This window comes from Gymnoscopelus microlampas (genome assembly GCF_963454915.1).
Source record: "Gymnoscopelus microlampas genome assembly, chromosome: 9".
Classification (NCBI taxonomy): Eukaryota; Metazoa; Chordata; class Actinopteri; order Myctophiformes; family Myctophidae; genus Gymnoscopelus; species Gymnoscopelus microlampas.
In genome coordinates this window covers 20,754,816-20,773,475 of record NC_139946.1, presented here as the reverse complement: position 1 = coordinate 20,773,475, position 18,660 = coordinate 20,754,816, and the positions used below count along the sequence as shown (strand labels likewise).

The 18,660-nt window shown below is 40.9% G+C and overlaps 1 protein-coding gene across 2 annotated transcripts; it reads right to left on the bottom strand.

The window, feature by feature from the left end:
• Window positions 1–262: 262 nt before the first annotated feature.
• On the bottom strand, window positions 263–18,294 carry cth (cystathionase (cystathionine gamma-lyase)). 2 transcript variants are annotated; one of them, XR_014601462.1, is made up of 13 exons: window positions 18,006–18,294; window positions 16,042–16,123; window positions 14,963–15,058; window positions 14,596–14,705; window positions 13,437–13,571; window positions 13,119–13,176; window positions 12,900–12,977; window positions 10,135–10,287; window positions 9,310–9,431; window positions 7,281–7,333; window positions 5,780–5,918; window positions 1,853–1,985; window positions 263–876 (listed from the first exon to the last, which is right to left on the bottom strand). XR_014601462.1 is itself a non-coding variant. In XM_084066852.1 (12 exons), exons 1-12 carry the CDS (start codon window positions 18,192–18,194, stop codon window positions 1,971–1,973), a joined length of 1,230 nt encoding a protein of 409 aa, XP_083922978.1. In that variant the 5' UTR covers window positions 18,195–18,294; the 3' UTR covers window positions 263–1,970. The 2 variants fall into 2 exon arrangements, 1 of the variants encoding a protein (XP_083922978.1); XM_084066852.1 differs by having other exon boundaries at window positions 263–1,985.
• Between the last annotated feature and the right edge of the window lie 366 nt (window positions 18,295–18,660).

Genomic DNA, 18,660 nt, shown 5'->3' with positions numbered 1-18,660 from the left:
TAGTTTTCTACAAAGAACTAAAACCTTTCAATCTCCTTATGGGAATGTTATTGATGCTTTGGTCATTAGGACTCTTGACTGGCTCATTAGACCCATCTTAAACTATCTATCAGCAGAGATCCCTTTGCGCAGCACAGCACTCTCTGGGCTAAATTGCATGTGGCATATTGACTTACCATGGTCAGTGATGCTGAACTCACAATTATAGTGCTTGTGTTTGTACAGACGACGGTTCGGAGGAAGTGAGAGACGTGGAGACCTGTACTGCAAACTGATTTTAATGGATTTGCTGTTAGCACAAATGACATTGATCAAGAATGGCCGGCCCCAAATGAAGCGTGTACTCAAGCAGTGATGTGACATGTGACTAAACAGAGAGACAGGGAGCCATCTCACTACAGATAAAACACAAGAGTCACTGGATGTTCTAAACGGAGAAATATTTTGCCCAGCAAAACCAAAGAGCAGTAACTGCCTAATGGTGCATTCACACCGGACACGATAAAAATAATTGTGTTGCTTGAATCCCGGGATTCACCTGATTTTTGTGAATTTGGTCATGGTAGCATCTGCGATAAGTATATTGCATGTGTCACAATATGATTGACCAGTGTGTTTGTTAAGCATGATAAAATGCTGAGGTGAGCCGGTGAGCTGAGGGTCAAACCGGTGACCCTCCGATTTCCAGACGGCATCTCTATCCACTCAGCTATGGCCTTTGACAAAAAGTTCCCTAGCTATGAGCTTTGACATTTATTAAAATATGCAAGAAGCAGGCACTGCTGTTTGTCTTTGCGGGGCAGAGTTGTCCCTGTCATGAATTGTGTTTTGGGTTGGGTTGTGGAACACAAATGGCTCCATTTTCCAACCATTCCACTGAGAAGAGAGTGAGAAACAAAACAAACAAACAGTTCCAGCACTAGTTTCAGTCATTATTTAAATTGTTTCCCCAATGCAATTAATTGCTGGGGAAATCCACAAAAGGCAAAACCAGACTCAGAATTAGGGCCTATGTTTTCCCTTCTTCCCTTTACTGGGCATACAGTTGATGAGGCACAATAGTTATAGCTCAAATACACTGGTTATTTCTAGAATTAAAAGAAACACGGCTTTGCTTCCTTAAATTAAATCAATTAAATCCCACATAAACTGAAAGGCCTGAGGGTTATAACAACAGCATAAAAGATGACCGTTCACTCCGCAAAACCCATCCCATGGTGCAATGCTTTCAAACCTCTGAACTCATTTGAAAAAAGTAACTGAGTTGATAAATGTATTAACGCAAGCTTACGCCATTATTAATAATTAATATTTTTAGGGGTCTGGTTGATTTTCCATTGTAACATGGATTCCTTGGTACCCCCGCCCTCGTCCATGGCCCCATGTCAGAGCAAGACGCGGCCACGTTCAAACACTGTGGCAAATAATGTAAATGTGTTTGAGAAAACCTTTAGGTCAGTTTTAATTGAATATCACCCAATTCATACTTCGTCGCATGACAGTGTCGCGCGAAAATAGCCGACCTTCAAGCTCTCAGCATGTCGCGGACGCAACGCGTTGAGAGCTTGTACGTCTCACAACAGTGTCACGACACCGCCGTGCGACGAAGCACAAATTAGGCTTAACACTCTACCTCATCAATGCCCTCCCAACAAAAATAAAAATAAAACATAATACATGCAAACATTACAATAAAGCTAAATAAATGTCATAAGATAAATACAAGCTTAAACATGATGCTTCTGATAAATTCGGTATTAAAAAGAAGCTTAAGTAAAAATTTAAGCATAACTATATATATATATAATTTTCTTTTTTTGAACAGGCTGTTCCCTGATGAATAGATCCATACTTTATTATGTGCGTTGAACTGAGGTACAGTCGATCCACCTGCCATCGTTCTGGCACCTGATGCCTTTTGCCTGGCGCTGTTCAGCGGTTAAAACACTGGTCTCAAGCCTGAAGACATTTTACTTCTTTGGATGCTGTTCAAAGGAAACAACAGGAAAGGGGTCAAATTGACAAATGAAATTGATATTCACACAGCACAAGATGACACAAACTTTGGACCACTTAAGCCCTATTACACTTCACCGTACAACAAATAGCGAAGGTACATTTGACATTTTTTTACTTTTTCCTTCATTCTGAAAATGTTTAAAGTTGAAATACACATGTCATTATTGTTCAACAATGATATACATGATATATATAATGATGTACAGCACACGTTTTCCTACAACATGGGTAAGTTTGAGCACACCACCTCTTACATCACGGAAGGACTAATGGCTGCAAAACGTTTTTGACACAACTCCAGACCAAAAAGACAGCTTAGCAAGGAAGGCGCAAGCTGAGGTCTACCACAGCGAAAGAAAAGGGCTCAATAAAACATTCTGGAATATTCAACAGTAAAACCCTAGGCAGAGCTCAACCTTTAGGGCATTTGGAATGATTAACCTCATCCTGAGTTTCAGAGTCCAAGCAAACCCCAAAGCTGACCGGAAATCTAATGGAATCCCTCTGATCTGACCTGCGGTCAGATCCAATTAAACGCTTGAACCATCAGAGAAGCCTTTTACCATAGGACCACAGATGATTACCGAATACATTTGTCTCCATTTCATTTCCATTTGCTACAGATGGCCAGCAAAGCGCTTCAGAAGCATTATGTGCATCCTGAGGAGAGGAGCCGCAGGTCGTATACTGTTGCATCTGGCCAGAAAACAGGGGTTTCTGGCCAAGCCAGTCTTTCACAGCCAGAGGAGCAATGGTTGATGAATACAAATCAGTATACTAGAGATCAATTTGCACCATCCAGTGACAATGTTTATAAATAATTATAAACAAATGTGCCCCATTTAGTTGTTGTTAGGGACCGGGTGCTGGCCAAGTACATTTGCAAATACCTGTAATGGCATCTGCACTTAACCCATCTCTATTAGGAGCAATGGGCAACTATTGAACAGCACCCAGGGAGCAGTTGGGGTTCAGTGTCTTGCTCAAGGACACTTGGACACAAGGCCAGGAGGAGCCGGGGATTGAACCGGGTCACATGACATTGTAGATAACTGATTTACAAGCTATAAATGAAATTCAAGCACAAATAAAGCTTGGATGAAACAGATATGAACCCGAAATGAGACAGGAGTATGTGTTCTGACTGAACTAGTCATTTTAGGGGGAAAGTGAAGCATAGTGGTACAGAATGAGCATTGGAGAACTGGTGAACCAAGTGCTGGTCCCAGAAAGTACAAAAATTGTTTGGACTTTGCCCAAGTAGTAGTAATCAAGCACATACTGTATGCCAAATTAATCAATGTATGTATTATGTATTTTTGTCTAAAAATAGATTCTATAAAAACATCACAATTGTTGTCTTGTCATACAGATCAATCTGGTACAATGCATCAATTGTCTATTGCTGAAATGTATGTTAAAATTGTACATGGTCAAATAAATGGAATAAACTAAACCAAACCAAACAAGGGGCACATTAAAACCTGGCTTTTTATTCTACATACAGTATAAACCCCAGTTAAGTTTCACTGTCATTTTCAATGGCTTGGCTTTTGAAATAAACATGAGGCTTTGCTCTGAAATCTCAGCTGGTAAAGAGACAACAGGGAAACCACAAGGCAGTGTGAAACATTTCCAGAAAGACAGATGATTGTTTAAATTGATTTGAACTCTATCCACAATGTCTGTTCAAGTACTGAGATCACTTGCGCTACATATTTGATACAGATGCTATGTCCAAGGCTCATGATGATGAGCAGTGCACTGCTAGGTTTTGGTGCCTTTGGTTTGATGCCTAGCTGCTATCCTATTTACTTCAATTAGTTCTTGGCACTTACTTTGCATTTACTTGACTGCTTCATGATGTTCACTACAATATAAATGTCTACATTTTAAATTGTAATTTCCATGGCGGGGGCTGAAACTGCCTTCCCGCGGTTATAATACAACGATAAAAATGAATGCTGGATTATATTTTTGCTGGTCAATGGGGAACTCCCTCTGGAAACCAAAATGGCATGGGATTCCCTGACATTGGAAGGTGAAAGTTAGCTCAGTGTGTTGCTGGCGTGCCTCATCTTTTATGGTACGCAGCCATTCTGTGAACTACCAAAAGACATGCTGCATGCATGCTATGTACATAATCGTGCCATCAAATGTAGAGTTAGGATGGGTAAAATGTACGGGTCAAATTTCCAAAAAGGGGATAATAAAGTATAAACTTAACTTAAACTTTAAAGTACTTTACTTTACTAACAACTTAACACCAAAGCTCTCTGTTTACCGCTCTGTGTTTTGGTATCTTTGTGCCAGGATAAGTGTAGTGTCCCCTCAGCCGTGAATTCTTTTATACAAACAGAACGTTTTTGTATCGATTGCATCGACACAGCTGGCTTCACAATTGGACAAACCAATCCACAAATTTGACAGTGGAGAATTCTATTAGATTATCTATTCTCTTAAGTGATTAAGATGCATGATGGATTGGGACACAGGATATGGAGAGGGTGAAGGGCCATGTTTAGGGTGCAGGGGCATGGAGAGTGTGGAGGGGCATAGAGAGGGTGCAGGTAATGGGTGGATATGCCAGAGCCCTGTTGGGACTGCATAGCGTGAAACCAAGACATGCCTAACTCAATCCCTGTCTGCAACCCTTCCTGGCCAGACTCACTCCACACAAAATGTTCCAGAGATAATTGCCAATCCTGACCCGTCTGCCATTTGTATTGATTTGACAGATGTGCCTAGTCCTGCAGACAAAAACAAAACCATCAACAAAAACAACAACAAAAGAAGAAAACATCTCATTGTGTTCCTCATAGTGGTCTGCTTTCAGGGAAATGCTTCTTAGCAAACATTGCCCTCAACTGGAAACGGGAATAATGGAGTTTATCTTCAAACTTGTTTGCTAATGTTATCTATTTGATCACTTATTGTAATAGCTCCCGAGGACCTGATGACAAAAGTAAATGTTTGACAGATTAAGCGAAAGGGGCGGGAGCTTTTCGTAGACTCACGCCCCTACAGCTCTGAGATAAGAACTAACCTTGGACTGGTAAAGTATACACACAAAAAGGTATACACATGATGACCATCACTGTAGTTAAGCTCCGATTAATAATTGGCAAGACAGACGTGTGCCACAGCCAAATGACATCACTCTCATGTTCACCACTGCACAAATTCACTTGGAATAGAACTACACTGCTCCATAGTCAGCTTCTGAGCTGTTAAGCTGAGGTTGTAAAATTAAACAGTGCATCTGGGAGGAAAGAAATTGTTTGAGTCTGGTAGGCCTATCCCAGGTGTTAATTTAACTCACAGTTAACCACATTAACCCTGCTGTCCCTTTTTTGTCCCTATGTGTATATATATTTTTATTATTCCTATGTGTATTTAGGTACATATCTTTGCCTATCCTTGACATGTCTTCTTTCCCATTTGATGTCTTGTTCTCCTTGATCTACCTGTCCCCCCGCTTCTTTTCCTTTTCTCTTCTTGAAAACAACAAAAAGGTGACGCTCGCACAAAAACTTATTTCACCCACTTCTTTACCCCTTTGATGTGACAATAAAGTTGATTCTGGTTCCGATTTTTGGGTATGTCAAAAAAATCTCCACAGCCTATATGCTTAATTTATACACATGTGGCAGTGTTGCGCAGCAAAAATAGCAGATCTACATGCTTTCAACACCTCGCATTGCGACACATCGTGAGTTTGCAGATCAGCTATTTTTGATTTTACAGTGTAAGTACTTACAGCAGCAGTCAGAGCTTGTTCCAAGTCATCTATGATGTCTGCCTCATTCTCCAGTCCCACAGACAGACGTATCAGCGTGTCACTGATCCCCAGGACAACTCTCTCTTTTTCTGGCACCGATGCATGGGTCATAATAGCCCTAGGAGATGAGACATGTAGACATTAGTGTTGCACAGCAATAAAAAGCAATCTATGTGACACATCTAATTTTGCCCAAGAATATCCAATTTAATGTGTAACTCCTGGAAAATATGACCTAGGTTGCCTCTAAAGGCCATTATGTGAATGAATGGTCTTGATAAAGATCAGCTGTTGAAACACTTGCTCCTGTCCCAGTTAGTGGAAGTAGTTATCTTGAGCACTGCTGCCCCCTTGTGGCGTTCCTCATTACGTGATGTATTGTCCAGAATGCACAGTACAGCTTCAGTCAGAGGAAATCTATTCATTCTAATAGAACTTATCAGGCGAACCTGTTTTCTACCATTTGGTTTTCCTATTTCGTTTTTCTATATTTGTCTCTGTTGAATTAAAGCTTGCTCTATATTTTCTGTGTCAAACATAAAGATCTTGCTCAAAACATTACCTCTAATCAAATGCTCATAAAAACAGCCAAACACGTTTCATATTGTAAGAATAAAACACATTTTTTTCATACACTGATCTAGCTACAGGAAAAGGGTGCTACGGTACTGATAGGTATCACTTTTCAAAAATGTATCCAATAAATAAATGTAGATGCAATGACAATGTAGGCATACACTCTTATCCAGAGTGACTTACAAAGTGGTTCTCAACCTTTTCAGGCCGTGACCCCCCAAAATAATAATAATTGAACTGGGGACCCTCCCACCCTGATAAGCACTTGGAATGTAGGAGTTGAGGCATTCAATTATGTTCCACAGATAAATATAGTGAAATAGTAGATTTACAAGCTCACAACGCCTCTTTCTTTCTCATATAATTTGACAATTTGGCCAATGTTTGACCATTACTTTTGATGCAATAATGGTCTTTTTCAAAAAGAAAATGAGGTATTAAAAAAAGCCTTAAAAGTCTATCACTTCACATCACTGTCATCTCTGGGGACCCCCGCCAGGCCGCCACCCCCCAAATAATGTGGGACCCCCCTGAGGGTCCCGACCTACAGGTTGAGAACCACTGCGTTATATCAGAGAAACAGCAGTCAACAAACAACAACAGGGTTAATGGTCCAGGAAATAAGAGTGCAAAGAAAACAAGTAAGTGCTACAGAGTAACTAGGATACCAGGTAAACATCAAACTTAGCATTTGTCTAAAAACAACACCCTATATAAATAACCATAAATAACTCAGCATCTGTGTTAAAGCTAACAGCACACATCTCTCTAAATAATGTACATAGCACATGTGACCAAGTGAACCAACATGCATCTATTCTGGATAACATAACTAGCATCTATCTAAATTGGAAAAGTACTGTTACAAATCAGTGAAGAAAAATGTAGGGAAATAAATACTTACGGATGTTCTGCTAAACTTTCATAACCACCAAGACTCTCAGCGACTGCAAACAACTGAAATCAAAACACAAACAGGAACATAAGTTTACAGCTTTAAATAGTGCCACTTTTGCATCTAACCAAAGTTACTTTATTTCTTACCCAATTGAAAAATACATTTACTTTAGTATTTTTTGTAAAAATACTTTTACATCAATATTGAAATATCTACCTTGAAACATTAACTTGAAACGGTAGAGTTAGCTGAAGTAGCAGTTCTGCTTGAGTAGAACATGGCAGTAGTACTATTTTCGACTAGAAAGATCAAACTCTTATAACCTGCAGCAGTCAAAGAGAATGCCTGAGCCAGCCATCCATCACACAGAGTAGGACCAAAAATCACTTAAATAACAATGTGAGAAATGTCCTGGCTCGAGGCGAATAGAATGACTTCCACTGACTCCTATATACTCATGCTTCCATCAGCACTTTCTGATTGTATGACCCATTGGACTTTTACAGTAACTTTTAAACCAATTTAAGGCTTTGAGAAAAAGTTCAAATGTAATAATGTAATAAGTGACTTAAGACAGGGTCTAATAAGCGTGTGGCTCCAGTCTATGACGTGAGTCATCTATAAACGTAGCCATAATGTATGTATGTATTCCATTTTATTATAAAATAAAAGTGAAATATTTCAAAAAGTATAAATCAGGTGAAAAAAACGCATGGAGGTACTTCCTTGGCCTACTGGCAGTGTGCACAAAACATCTGTACTGTGCACAAAACTGATGCATAGAGATAGATAGGTATTTTAATGACGTCACGCACATTTTATTTTACCTTAAAGTAGGAAACATGTTTGTATAGGAAATGTTTTTTAGCTTAGATTTAGTCTTTTTAAACTAATAAAAATTCTGGGAATGCAATGAATTATAGAGCTGAAACTAAAAGTTTGCTTTGAACGAGTATCTTTCTCTTCTTCGACGGTGGATGACTCTGAGGCATTGCTGTGTGCATATAGGATACTAGATAGATAGATAGGATAACAGATGCAAGGAGTGAGGACACATTTCACACTCACTTGTAAATGTTATGCAAAGTAGCCATTTGGGTACTTGGCTCGTGAATCTACGGGGGGGCGCGTTCTATCGTGCACGTGTGTTACCGGCCACACGCCGTCCTACCCCGTGTGGCCCTCATGACACCACTGGTGCCGTGTCACGCACCGAATATAGCTCACAATGTGTTACGCTGCGACGTGTTGTGAGCTTGTAGTTAAGCTATAGTATTTTCGTATTATAGTATTATAGTCTGTTTTAACTTGATCAATAATCCAAAACAAATGTGTTATGGTACTATTGTTGGCCATTGATCAGCTCCACTGGAACAGGGGTGAGTTTAGTACTTTGATCAGACTCAGTAGTTAATGAATGTTACTTATTACATATTATATATTTCTGGAAACTTCTTCCAGTCATTAAGAAAAATCAAGCCAACTACCCACAAGACTGTTCTTTTAACCTTAAGAACTTCCGCTTCAGTTTATTGTCACATTTTTCACACCAGCTATAAAAAAAAAAGAGTTGCGTTGGGTGAGGTCTCATGTTTGAAGTTGGTCTTTAACACAACACAGAGACTACAGCTGATAGTCAGCTGATGGCTGTTCTGCGCCTGTGTGAGAGGACTGCCACTGTATAATTTCATCTGGAGGTTGTTGAGTAAGAGGATGGTGTGCTCCAGTCTTCCTTTGATGTAAAATGTGATCATCAAGCGTTGTGGTTTATGACTAACTGCCTAACTTGAATAGCAGCAATCACAATACAACAACGCCAAGAAGAATGTACACTGGATTATGTTCCACAATGGATATGTAGTTTGTTAACCACTTTCAACCTGGTGTCCCTATTTTGGGTGTGTCACTGTAGGTGACACACCCAAAGTGTTAACACTTGTGTTTAACACTTTTGGAGCAGAACAGAGGTAGGACTGGGAGGCTTGGCGACACATTTACCTTCCGAACAATTTACGACTATCACTGTATTATTCACCTGGAGGTTGTTGAGGAAGAGAGTGGCGTGCTCCAGTTCTCCCTTGATGTAAAATGTGATCATTCCAGGGCAGCCTGTGCACTGTCGCTTCATCAGCTCATGCTGAGGGTGTGAAGGCAACCCTACACAAAGAGAGGGCGGGGTGGGGATGGGGGGGGCAGAGAGAAGAACAGGTCGATCAAGTTAAAAATCCCATAACTGCTGGCTAGAATTAAAAAGATGAGGAAACTAGAGACACAGGCCATTGTTATGTGAAATGCAACGTGTCGGTTTTTAAAGTGCTCATAAACTAGTTCTGTTGTTTCGGTTATTATGTCACCCATCTAGTGGCATCTTAAGGGGTATTAATTGGGGTTATTTGTGAAAGTACTTAAGTGTACACAGAAGAAGACTTGGATCTCTGTTGCCACTTATGTATTTTTGAACATTTTTTTGGTTAGTAGTTAGGTAGGTAGGCTACTACTAGTTAGTTAGTTAGTCTGTCTTTTGTTTCCTTAGCTGCTTAATTTGTTATTTTGGCAACATCCGTGTCCCTTGGTAGTGGCTTGGTTTGTATATGTATATTTTTGAGGAAATGTAAATAGTGTAAATACCATCGTGCTTAAAGAGTAAAAGCACATTGCACCTTTTGCTCAAAACCTTGTGTGGTCTCCCTTGGCACCTCCTATGTTCAACAACCTGGTAAACATCATTATGTTACAAACCCAACCCTAGACCCTAAAGGGTTTCGTAACAAACCAACACATACAATCTGCCCTAGAAGGACAAACAGCAGCAACCACTTTTGTATGTTAGATCAGCTATGGCCGCAAAAGAATAAGTCACCTGGGAAGATGACACGTTCCACCCGGGGGTCCGCTTCCAGATACTTGGCGGCGGCCATGGCGTTCTTGAAGTGTTGCTCCATCCTCAGGTGGAGCGTCTTCAGTCCTCTGTTAACCAGGAAGCAGTCAAACGGAGACGGCACTGCACCCAGGGCTGAGTCATGTAGAGGACACAGAATGAGGGGTTGGTTACACCACCATGCTGTCTGTACACACTGTATAGGGCTACAACTATCGATTACAACCATTACCACTGTCGATTACTTTTTCAATTAATCGCTCAACCACTTAAAGGACAACTTCACCCATTTTCAACCTATCTTCATATATTTGGTCCTCATTAATACTCATTGTAATATGGTACCATTTTTGTCTACACCGTCTGTGTCTCAGAGGAGGTCTGTGGAGAGTTCACCTATAAAGCTCTCCACGGGCTGGCCCCAAATGACTTAACTGAACTGCGCCCCAAGGTCAATGTGAGATTACTTAGGTCTTCAGACAAATTCCTTCTCACTGTCCCTATAACGAGGCTGAAAACCAAAGGTGATCAAGCTTTTGCAGTGGTAGGCCCACTCTCTGGAATGGCTTACCACTGTCCCTAAGAAATGAAGAGTCAGTCGATGCCTTTAAAAAGCTGCTAAAAAACATTTGTTTCGCAAACATTTTGTTTTGTAATATTGTTTATTAAAACATTTTGTTTTGTAATATTGTTTATTTCTATGTATTCTTGTTTTATTTAATTTTATTTATTGTACAGCACCTTGTAACATTTGTTTTGAAAGGCGCTTTAAAAATAAATTCACCTTACCTTCCCTTCAGAAACCTGCCTATAAGGACATACCAAAATAGGAATTGATTATGATTATGCACCACTAATGCTGCACAAAACCTGCTGTACATTGTATCTATGTTTCTTCTCTGAAACATCTGTTCTTGATGTTGACATTTATTGGCCTTGAGAAAGACAGGTTGTTATTGCCAGTTCCCCTGTACTGTGGTCCTGGTCATTACTGTGTAGATAACCATGTGTCTTCCGACTTCCCAGCTGCATCTTTTCACCTGACAGCCAGTAGTTTCACCGCGTAACGTATGCAGAGGAACAGGCCATCTCCCCCAATTCCCCTTCCCGCTGCACAAATGGCCTGACACACTAGTAGGTTGTCCACAACCAATTGCGTCCATTAGAGCACCCAGCCAAGCCAGATGCACTGCTTTTGGGAATTGAACCCGCATCGGCACAGTCCTAAAAGGCCTTCCGTTGTTTTTGCTGTTGTTTTCTCATGATAACGACTTAGTTTGTTTTGCTTTCCTGTGATCTCGAGTTAATTTACATTATTTCGAGAAAACGAAACATCGAGATCATGAGATTACCATAATGATGATACCTTTTGCTGTGTGTAGTGTTCAAAACATAGGCTGCACAGTGCACACCATTTCTGTAGAAAGGCTGTGTTGACCTTTGAAAACTGGCATAGTGTTAACACAATGTGGTTACTGTATTTTGTATCATTATATTGTGCTTTATTTTCTATACTAATCACTGTGACAAAAGACATTACCTACTCAGTAGTTCTGCTGTGATATGCTGATGTAATTGTAACCACACGGTCAAAACCGGTCAGCATCCTTTCACTGCTTTTTAAAGTTTTACATTTTGTTATATTATAATTCAAGACTATGTCCCTTTAGGGGATCCGTAATTATGCCCTAGATACAATAAATTCATTTTAACTACGTATATCCTGAGCTCTTTGAAAGTGTGCTGGAAGTTAGACTAAGGGCTTCTCTATCTTCATAGACTTTGGAGCACCTCGCATTCACCTTTACTCTCAATTGAGAGTCCTTTAATTTTTCTTATTTGATAGTCTGCAGGCTGTTCTTGCTTGAAGAATATAATCCTTTATTATATCCACCATGCATAATTATGATTAAAGTCCAATTTTGGTTTCCACTGATAAATCCAACAAAGCGTGACAAACAAACATGGTGTCACAGTGGTCAAAAATCTTTTGCCCTTCCGGGTCAAACACCTGACGAAGACAGAAAACTTCCCAGCTATACCTGTGCCTATACAGTAGATGCCAAAACAGCAATACCCACACAGTGATGCCCACACAGTAAACAGCTATTACATTTGAGTAATTACTCCAAAATATTTGGCACCTACAGTGGCATTGTGGAAAAAGAAAGAAAACAAACAAACTTGAATTTTGGGCAGACATGTCTGTGGGAATAACTGAGGGGGGCGCTTTCTGACTATTTTGCCCGGGGTGCAACATTACCTAGCGCCGGCCCTGTGCATGTAGGTACAGGACCTTGGCACCTGAGAGCATGTTTTGGATGTTTGATAAGCCAATGTACAGTAGGTCAGAGTTTACTGTTTGGAGAAGGCTGGACAGAGACAACAGACCATTAAAGACTACCATTAAAAGTTACCTCACAATTACTGGCTGTCTCTCCAGAGATTTTAAAAAACAATTTCTCATCCTTTAGGACTAGTCACGTTTACATACAAAGATGAGGCAACAATGTTGTGTTTTTTACAAGATTCTTAAAATGTTATGATGTACTTTCAAAGTTATACACATGAGAAAAGAAACATTAATCACGGCTGTGCTTGGCAACGCATTTTGTAAGCCTTGTTATTAATTGTGAGATGCTTTTTTTTATCCTGTTCAAGGGAGTGTCTGACAAGGGTGTGGACTTATAAAACATGTACTGTACCAGATGCGGGTGACTTCCACGTGTACAGTACCAGTTACTCACCATTCTGTAGAAATTTCAGTCGCTCATATAGATCCTCCCGTATAACCGAAACCAGGCCCATTACCACGTCACTGTGACCTGCCGGTCAAAAAAGCACCATAAGACATGCTTCAGTTTTTCATCTGAAACAGCTGTTACAACATGTCACCGGAAGGTATATCACGAAGCATAATTCAGGCTTGAGGCGGTATGTCTGACTCTGTATGTGTATTTACATACCGTTCATGTACTTGGTGGCTGAATACATGGTGACGTCAGCTCCCAAAGCCAGTGGGCGCTAGAGAGTTAAAGACAGAAACAAGAGGGGATTTGGGTTAATCAATGACTTGTTTCCACATGAATGAGAATCCAAGCACAGTAAACAGTTATATTGGTGTTTCAGAGTCAAGAGAGCGTGCACTCCTCTGATGTCTGTGTGCACTGTGCACACACATCAGATAGACACACACACACACACACACACACACACACACACACACACACACACACACACACACACACACACACACACACACACACACACACACACACACTTACCTGGAAGTATGCAGACATGAATGTGTTGTCTACTACTACCACAATGTCCTTGTTGTGTTCGTGAACCAATTCAGCACAGGTCTTGATGTCAACAACTTTCATGGTGGGATTAGTGGGGGTCTCAATCCACACCAGCTATGACAAAAAGGAAACACACACTATAAAAAACAGTGATATTTAATAGAAAGCAAAGGTTTACACACCTGGCTCCTGGTGGCAAAGACTTGGGGTTGCATAATCCTGGTTTAGGCTCAAAACCAAGCGGGCAAATTATAGCCAAAGTAGAGTCTGTTTAAACAAGTCAAATCCAGTCATGTTTCCTCTATTGTGCCAACTAAGGGAGCCTATTGAGAGCGTATTATAAAGGCCAAAGGTGCAATTAACAAGCAAAACAAAAGAACGACAAGTATGCTGATTAAGAATGACATGGTCACTCATGCTCAAATAACTCATTGAAGTAAGGATCATTACTTAATTGGAAGGGGAGATAGATTTGAGTTTGGGTATTTATTAGCTATTTGTAGCTATTTGACACTACATATTTATTTCTATTACAACTTTTTTTCAAAACAGACCGTAAAATGAACAAAACTATAATAGTTTGGAGTCAGGATATAGAAGTTTCTGGTTGGATCCTAGGTCCTCCTGGCTTTGTGTCAAAGTGTCCTTGAGCAAGACACTGAACCCCTAACTCATGTGAATGGTGAATGTAATTTACAATGTAAATCGCTTTGGATTAGGGCGATATAGAAATGCAGAGTTGCAGACCATTTACAATAGAAGCAAAGACAAAACACACATAAAGTGCTGTAAAGCAAGTCATTAAAATACTATAAAATAGTTGTAAACAAATAAAAAACAAACACATCAGGAGGTGAAAGCAAGTCTATAAAAGTGGGTTTTAAAAGACACTGAGGGTGTTCCTGGTGGCTCAGCCAGTTGGTGCACACAGACCAAATGTTCCTAGTGAGTGTGAGGACCCGGGTTCAAATATAATCCCTGTCTTTTCTCAGATGTCTCTCCTCTCTCTCTGCCCTTGGTTTTCAGTCTTTCTACACTATTATGTCTTGTTAATTGTTAAATACAGTTGAGTTTGGGTTTGCTAGCCTCAGGTATTGGTAACAAACAAAAATGCAACGTGCCGTGTTATTCAACTAACCTTAGTGTTGGGCTTGAGAGCAGCCTTGAGCTTTTCGGGTTTTGTGCAATCGGCAAAACCCACGTCCAGGCCAAGTGGAGCTGCAATCTTTTGGAAGTAACGATTGGTGCCTGGAGAGATAAGCGATATCCAATTCAGCTCGTCATATTACAATAAATGTTTCAAAAGAATACTTTGGAGGGATAGCTGCTCTATTTGACAGTATGGTGGAGAGAGATCGGAATTAGGCACAGGTCATGAGCTGGATTAAATCCCAAAATGTTGTGGTTTTGTTGTCGCCAACACGGTGAGAATCAAGGCTGCTTCAGTCCTAATTATAATGTTGTTATACACACTTTCAAGCCACAGAGGGATATTTATTTCTTACCTCCATACACGTCATCCATGCACACAATACCATCTCCAGACTTTAGCAAGTGAGTGATGGTCGTTGTAGCCGCCAGCCCAGAGGCGAGAGCCAGGCCTGCAGGAAATTCACAGTTAATGACAAGCTCTATGACCATAAATTCTTTTCATTGTTCGACTTCTTGGGAGACTGAATCAATTACTTCCTGTGCTTTTTTTCTTTTTGCATTCTATATCTGTAGAAGCTTGCTATTATGATCTAGGTTTCTTTGTTTGATCAAACTTCAGCTGCATCAGCGCACTACTGACTCTACCTCATCTATCATAATTCAGCAACATTTGCCACACCTAAAAGCGATATGAAATGAGACAAGATTACCCAATACAGATAAACCGACTTCAGAATCAGACCTTTATTGGCACATTATTGGCCAGATAAGACAAAATAAAAGTGTAAAATAAAATGTAGTAGTGCTGGGAAATATATTGATATTATGTCGACGTTGTGATATGAGACTAGATATCGTCTGGGATTTTGGAAATCGTAATATCGTTATATGTGTGTTATAGACATTACTTGTAAGAAATCTCATTGTGTAAATATTTTGTGAAAGCACCAATAATCATCCACATAATATAGTCACAATATCGATATTGAGACGTTCGGTCAAACATATTGTGATATTTGATTTTGTCCATGTCGCACAGCCCTAGGGTGCTGAGAAGGAATTTAGTGAAAAGCTGGTCTCCTGCAGTTGGATTGGCCACACCCTCAGAAAACCTGCTACAAACATCACCCGACAAGCCCTGAAGTGGAACCCCCAGGGGAAAAGGAAACGAGGTCGCCCCAGGAACAGTTGGAGAAGAAGTGTTGAGGCAGAAATATCAGAGAGTGGACTCAACTGGGGAGATCTAGAGAGAACCGCTAAAAAACGAGTGAAATGGAGGACATTTGTCAACGGCCTATGCACCCTGGAGGAGCAAAGGGCTTAAGTTAAGTCAAGTGGTCTCCTGCAGTGAGACCATCTATTCACTAATGGTCCCCTAGTCTTAGGGGATGTCTTAGGGCCTAATGTCTATATTGTTCTTCAATAAACCTACAGTGTTTGGCTCCATCCAGGGCTGCTACAGCCGTCTCAAGACAATTTCTTGTAGGATTTCCACTCCGACTGTATTCAAATCCCTAAAGAGAATACACAGACATGGTATTATTAAAGGCATTAGTATAGGGGTCTTCAATGTTTTTCAGGTCAAGGACCCCTTAGCTGAGAGACAGATGAAGCAGGAACCCCCACTACATATTGTATAAAATTGTGTTGCAGATTGAACTTTTTCATAGATTTCATAGATAGTTGGTGATAACTTAGAAAAACAAGGAGAGTATGCTTTCAATAATAAGGATAAGGAATACCGTAAAAGACGTAACACAGAGTCAGTCTAAATAATCAGGTTTACTTAGCTTGCTTATTTGCACAGGAGAGACAAGGTGGTAGTTACTTACAGCATAACAATGTTACCTACTGGTAAAACAAAATGTTCCCCAATATAACAGACAGTTTATCTTTTATTAACCCCACCACACAATATAATATCAACATGAAGAGGGGCGAAGGCTCCTCTTGGTGGCAAGGTTGTCTGCGCTGAGGCACCATGTAACCACAACTTTCACGGGAAAGAAAGAGTAGGCCAGGCCCGGGAGTAAAGACATATTATATTGCCAGTTACAGAACTGTCCCTTTTGAGCAAAATACATCATGCTTTATACAATTATCCAAAATGATACAAATCAAAATCTAATACACTATTGATTATAAAATATCTAATCTAACAGTTGGATTCATGCTAATGTGTATTTTCAGATAGTTAACCTTTTAAACCCTCAATATTTAGTCAACTTCACCCATTGGCTCTGTTCTTTTTTCCCTCTACACCAACTCTCCGAAAATAGCAGATCTACAAGATCACTGTGAGCTTGTATATCTGCTATTTTCGGGTAATGTTCCCCATTACACAAATATTTGGACCTGTAACTCTGCCCCCTGTTGAAGACCCCTGCATTAGTACATGATTACATAAACCCACTTAAAGAGCTGGCCATATGGCCAGGCAGCAGGAAGGGACTTAGCCAAAAAGTCTCTACTTGTTGTTGGTTATTTTGTTTGTTGTGGACGCCAATAGAGGATTGAAATGTCATTCTTCATTAGTTTGCTCTGTCACCGTGAAATAGTGCTCTCCGCTGTCTCTATAGCCGGTAGGCTAACAACGGGGTGCAAAGCTTCACATAACGGGGATCCACCGGCACGTGCCTGTTACAGCTGCATTGGTGGCCTATCGAAATATGTGACTCCAGGCAGGGGGTCGCTGTTTGGCAAACCCACGTTTGTGTCAAGGCGAGAGGATGGCAAGCCACTTAAAAATTGTTGAACATATTGATGTATTGGTGTTTGAGTTCAGGACAGGTCATCATACATTCTGATGGTTCTTGTGGAAATGTATTGACAACAAGGCGTTTAATTTTCCAATTTAACACAAGTCAAGATCTACTTAGAGATCATAGGACCACAATGGAAACAAGTCCCCAGGACGTTTTTGTATTCTTTTTTTCCTAACTGTATGTTATGTTATGTAACTGTACGTCGTGCTGTTTACATTTTGACTAATAAAGCATTCAATCAATCAAAAAGATATTATAGAAGTGTTGAAAAGTTCCTCGTTAATGTTATGTGATACAATGAATATGTACAACAACTCCAGCCGTTTTCCTCAAATCTATTTAAACGTGTTGATCAAGTTATTCACTTAGCATCCTCGAGTCGCTCCACGTGAGCGAACTTCCCCAAATCACAACAAAACGCATGGAGTCCGCGGTCGCGGAATTCGGCAGGTCACTAATATCGGTGTAAAATCTGACAGTCGCCAGCCGGTTTCCTCTCGTCCTCATGCGTTATCGGTGTAGAGAGATAAAGGCCACAGCGATAGATACTAGGGCTATGTCACATCATCATCATCCTCCCTGAAACAACCTTAAGGCAGAGATGGATGGATGGCTCCATCGTGGTACTTACAGCATGTTTCCCCGGTCCGAACTGTTTGAACGTGGTGGAGAGGGAGATCGGTGGCACCACAGCCATGGATTTCCACTGCTCTGGCTCTTGACCAACGTGGATCGCCTCTGTGGCGAACGACTTGAAAGCCGTGCTGAAGCCGGCAAACACGTCGGCCTGTTCGCCCTGTTTATGTGTCGAGGAGGCCATAGTGGTGTGTACTAATCCGGCCCAGGTCCCTGAGAGTACAGGATGTGTATGTTTTTACCGTTGAGTGAACTTGATAGGAGAGTAAAGTGTCATTTAACGGAGACGTGCGAGACCCGAGGCCGGTGCGTACCAATCAGCGCGGAGAGGAGAGGAGAGGACGGCGCCCATTGGTGCATCTCCAGGGGCGTCCGGCATACGTCACCCTGGTTGGATGGTTGTGGCTGTGGTGGGTGCGCTATGCTTGTGTAATAATGCCTGGCTGCTTGGCTCATAGATGGCTTGGCTGGCAGGCGGGTGAGGCGATACGAAAACAGCAGATCTGCAAGCTCACAACGCGTCGCGCTACGACGCGTTGTGAGCTTGTAGATCAGCTGCTTTCGCTGCGCGACACCGGCGCGAGACTCCATGTACGTCTTGATTTGACTCACGCTTCTCTGATGCAATCTTGTGAGGGTTTGAGTCAGGA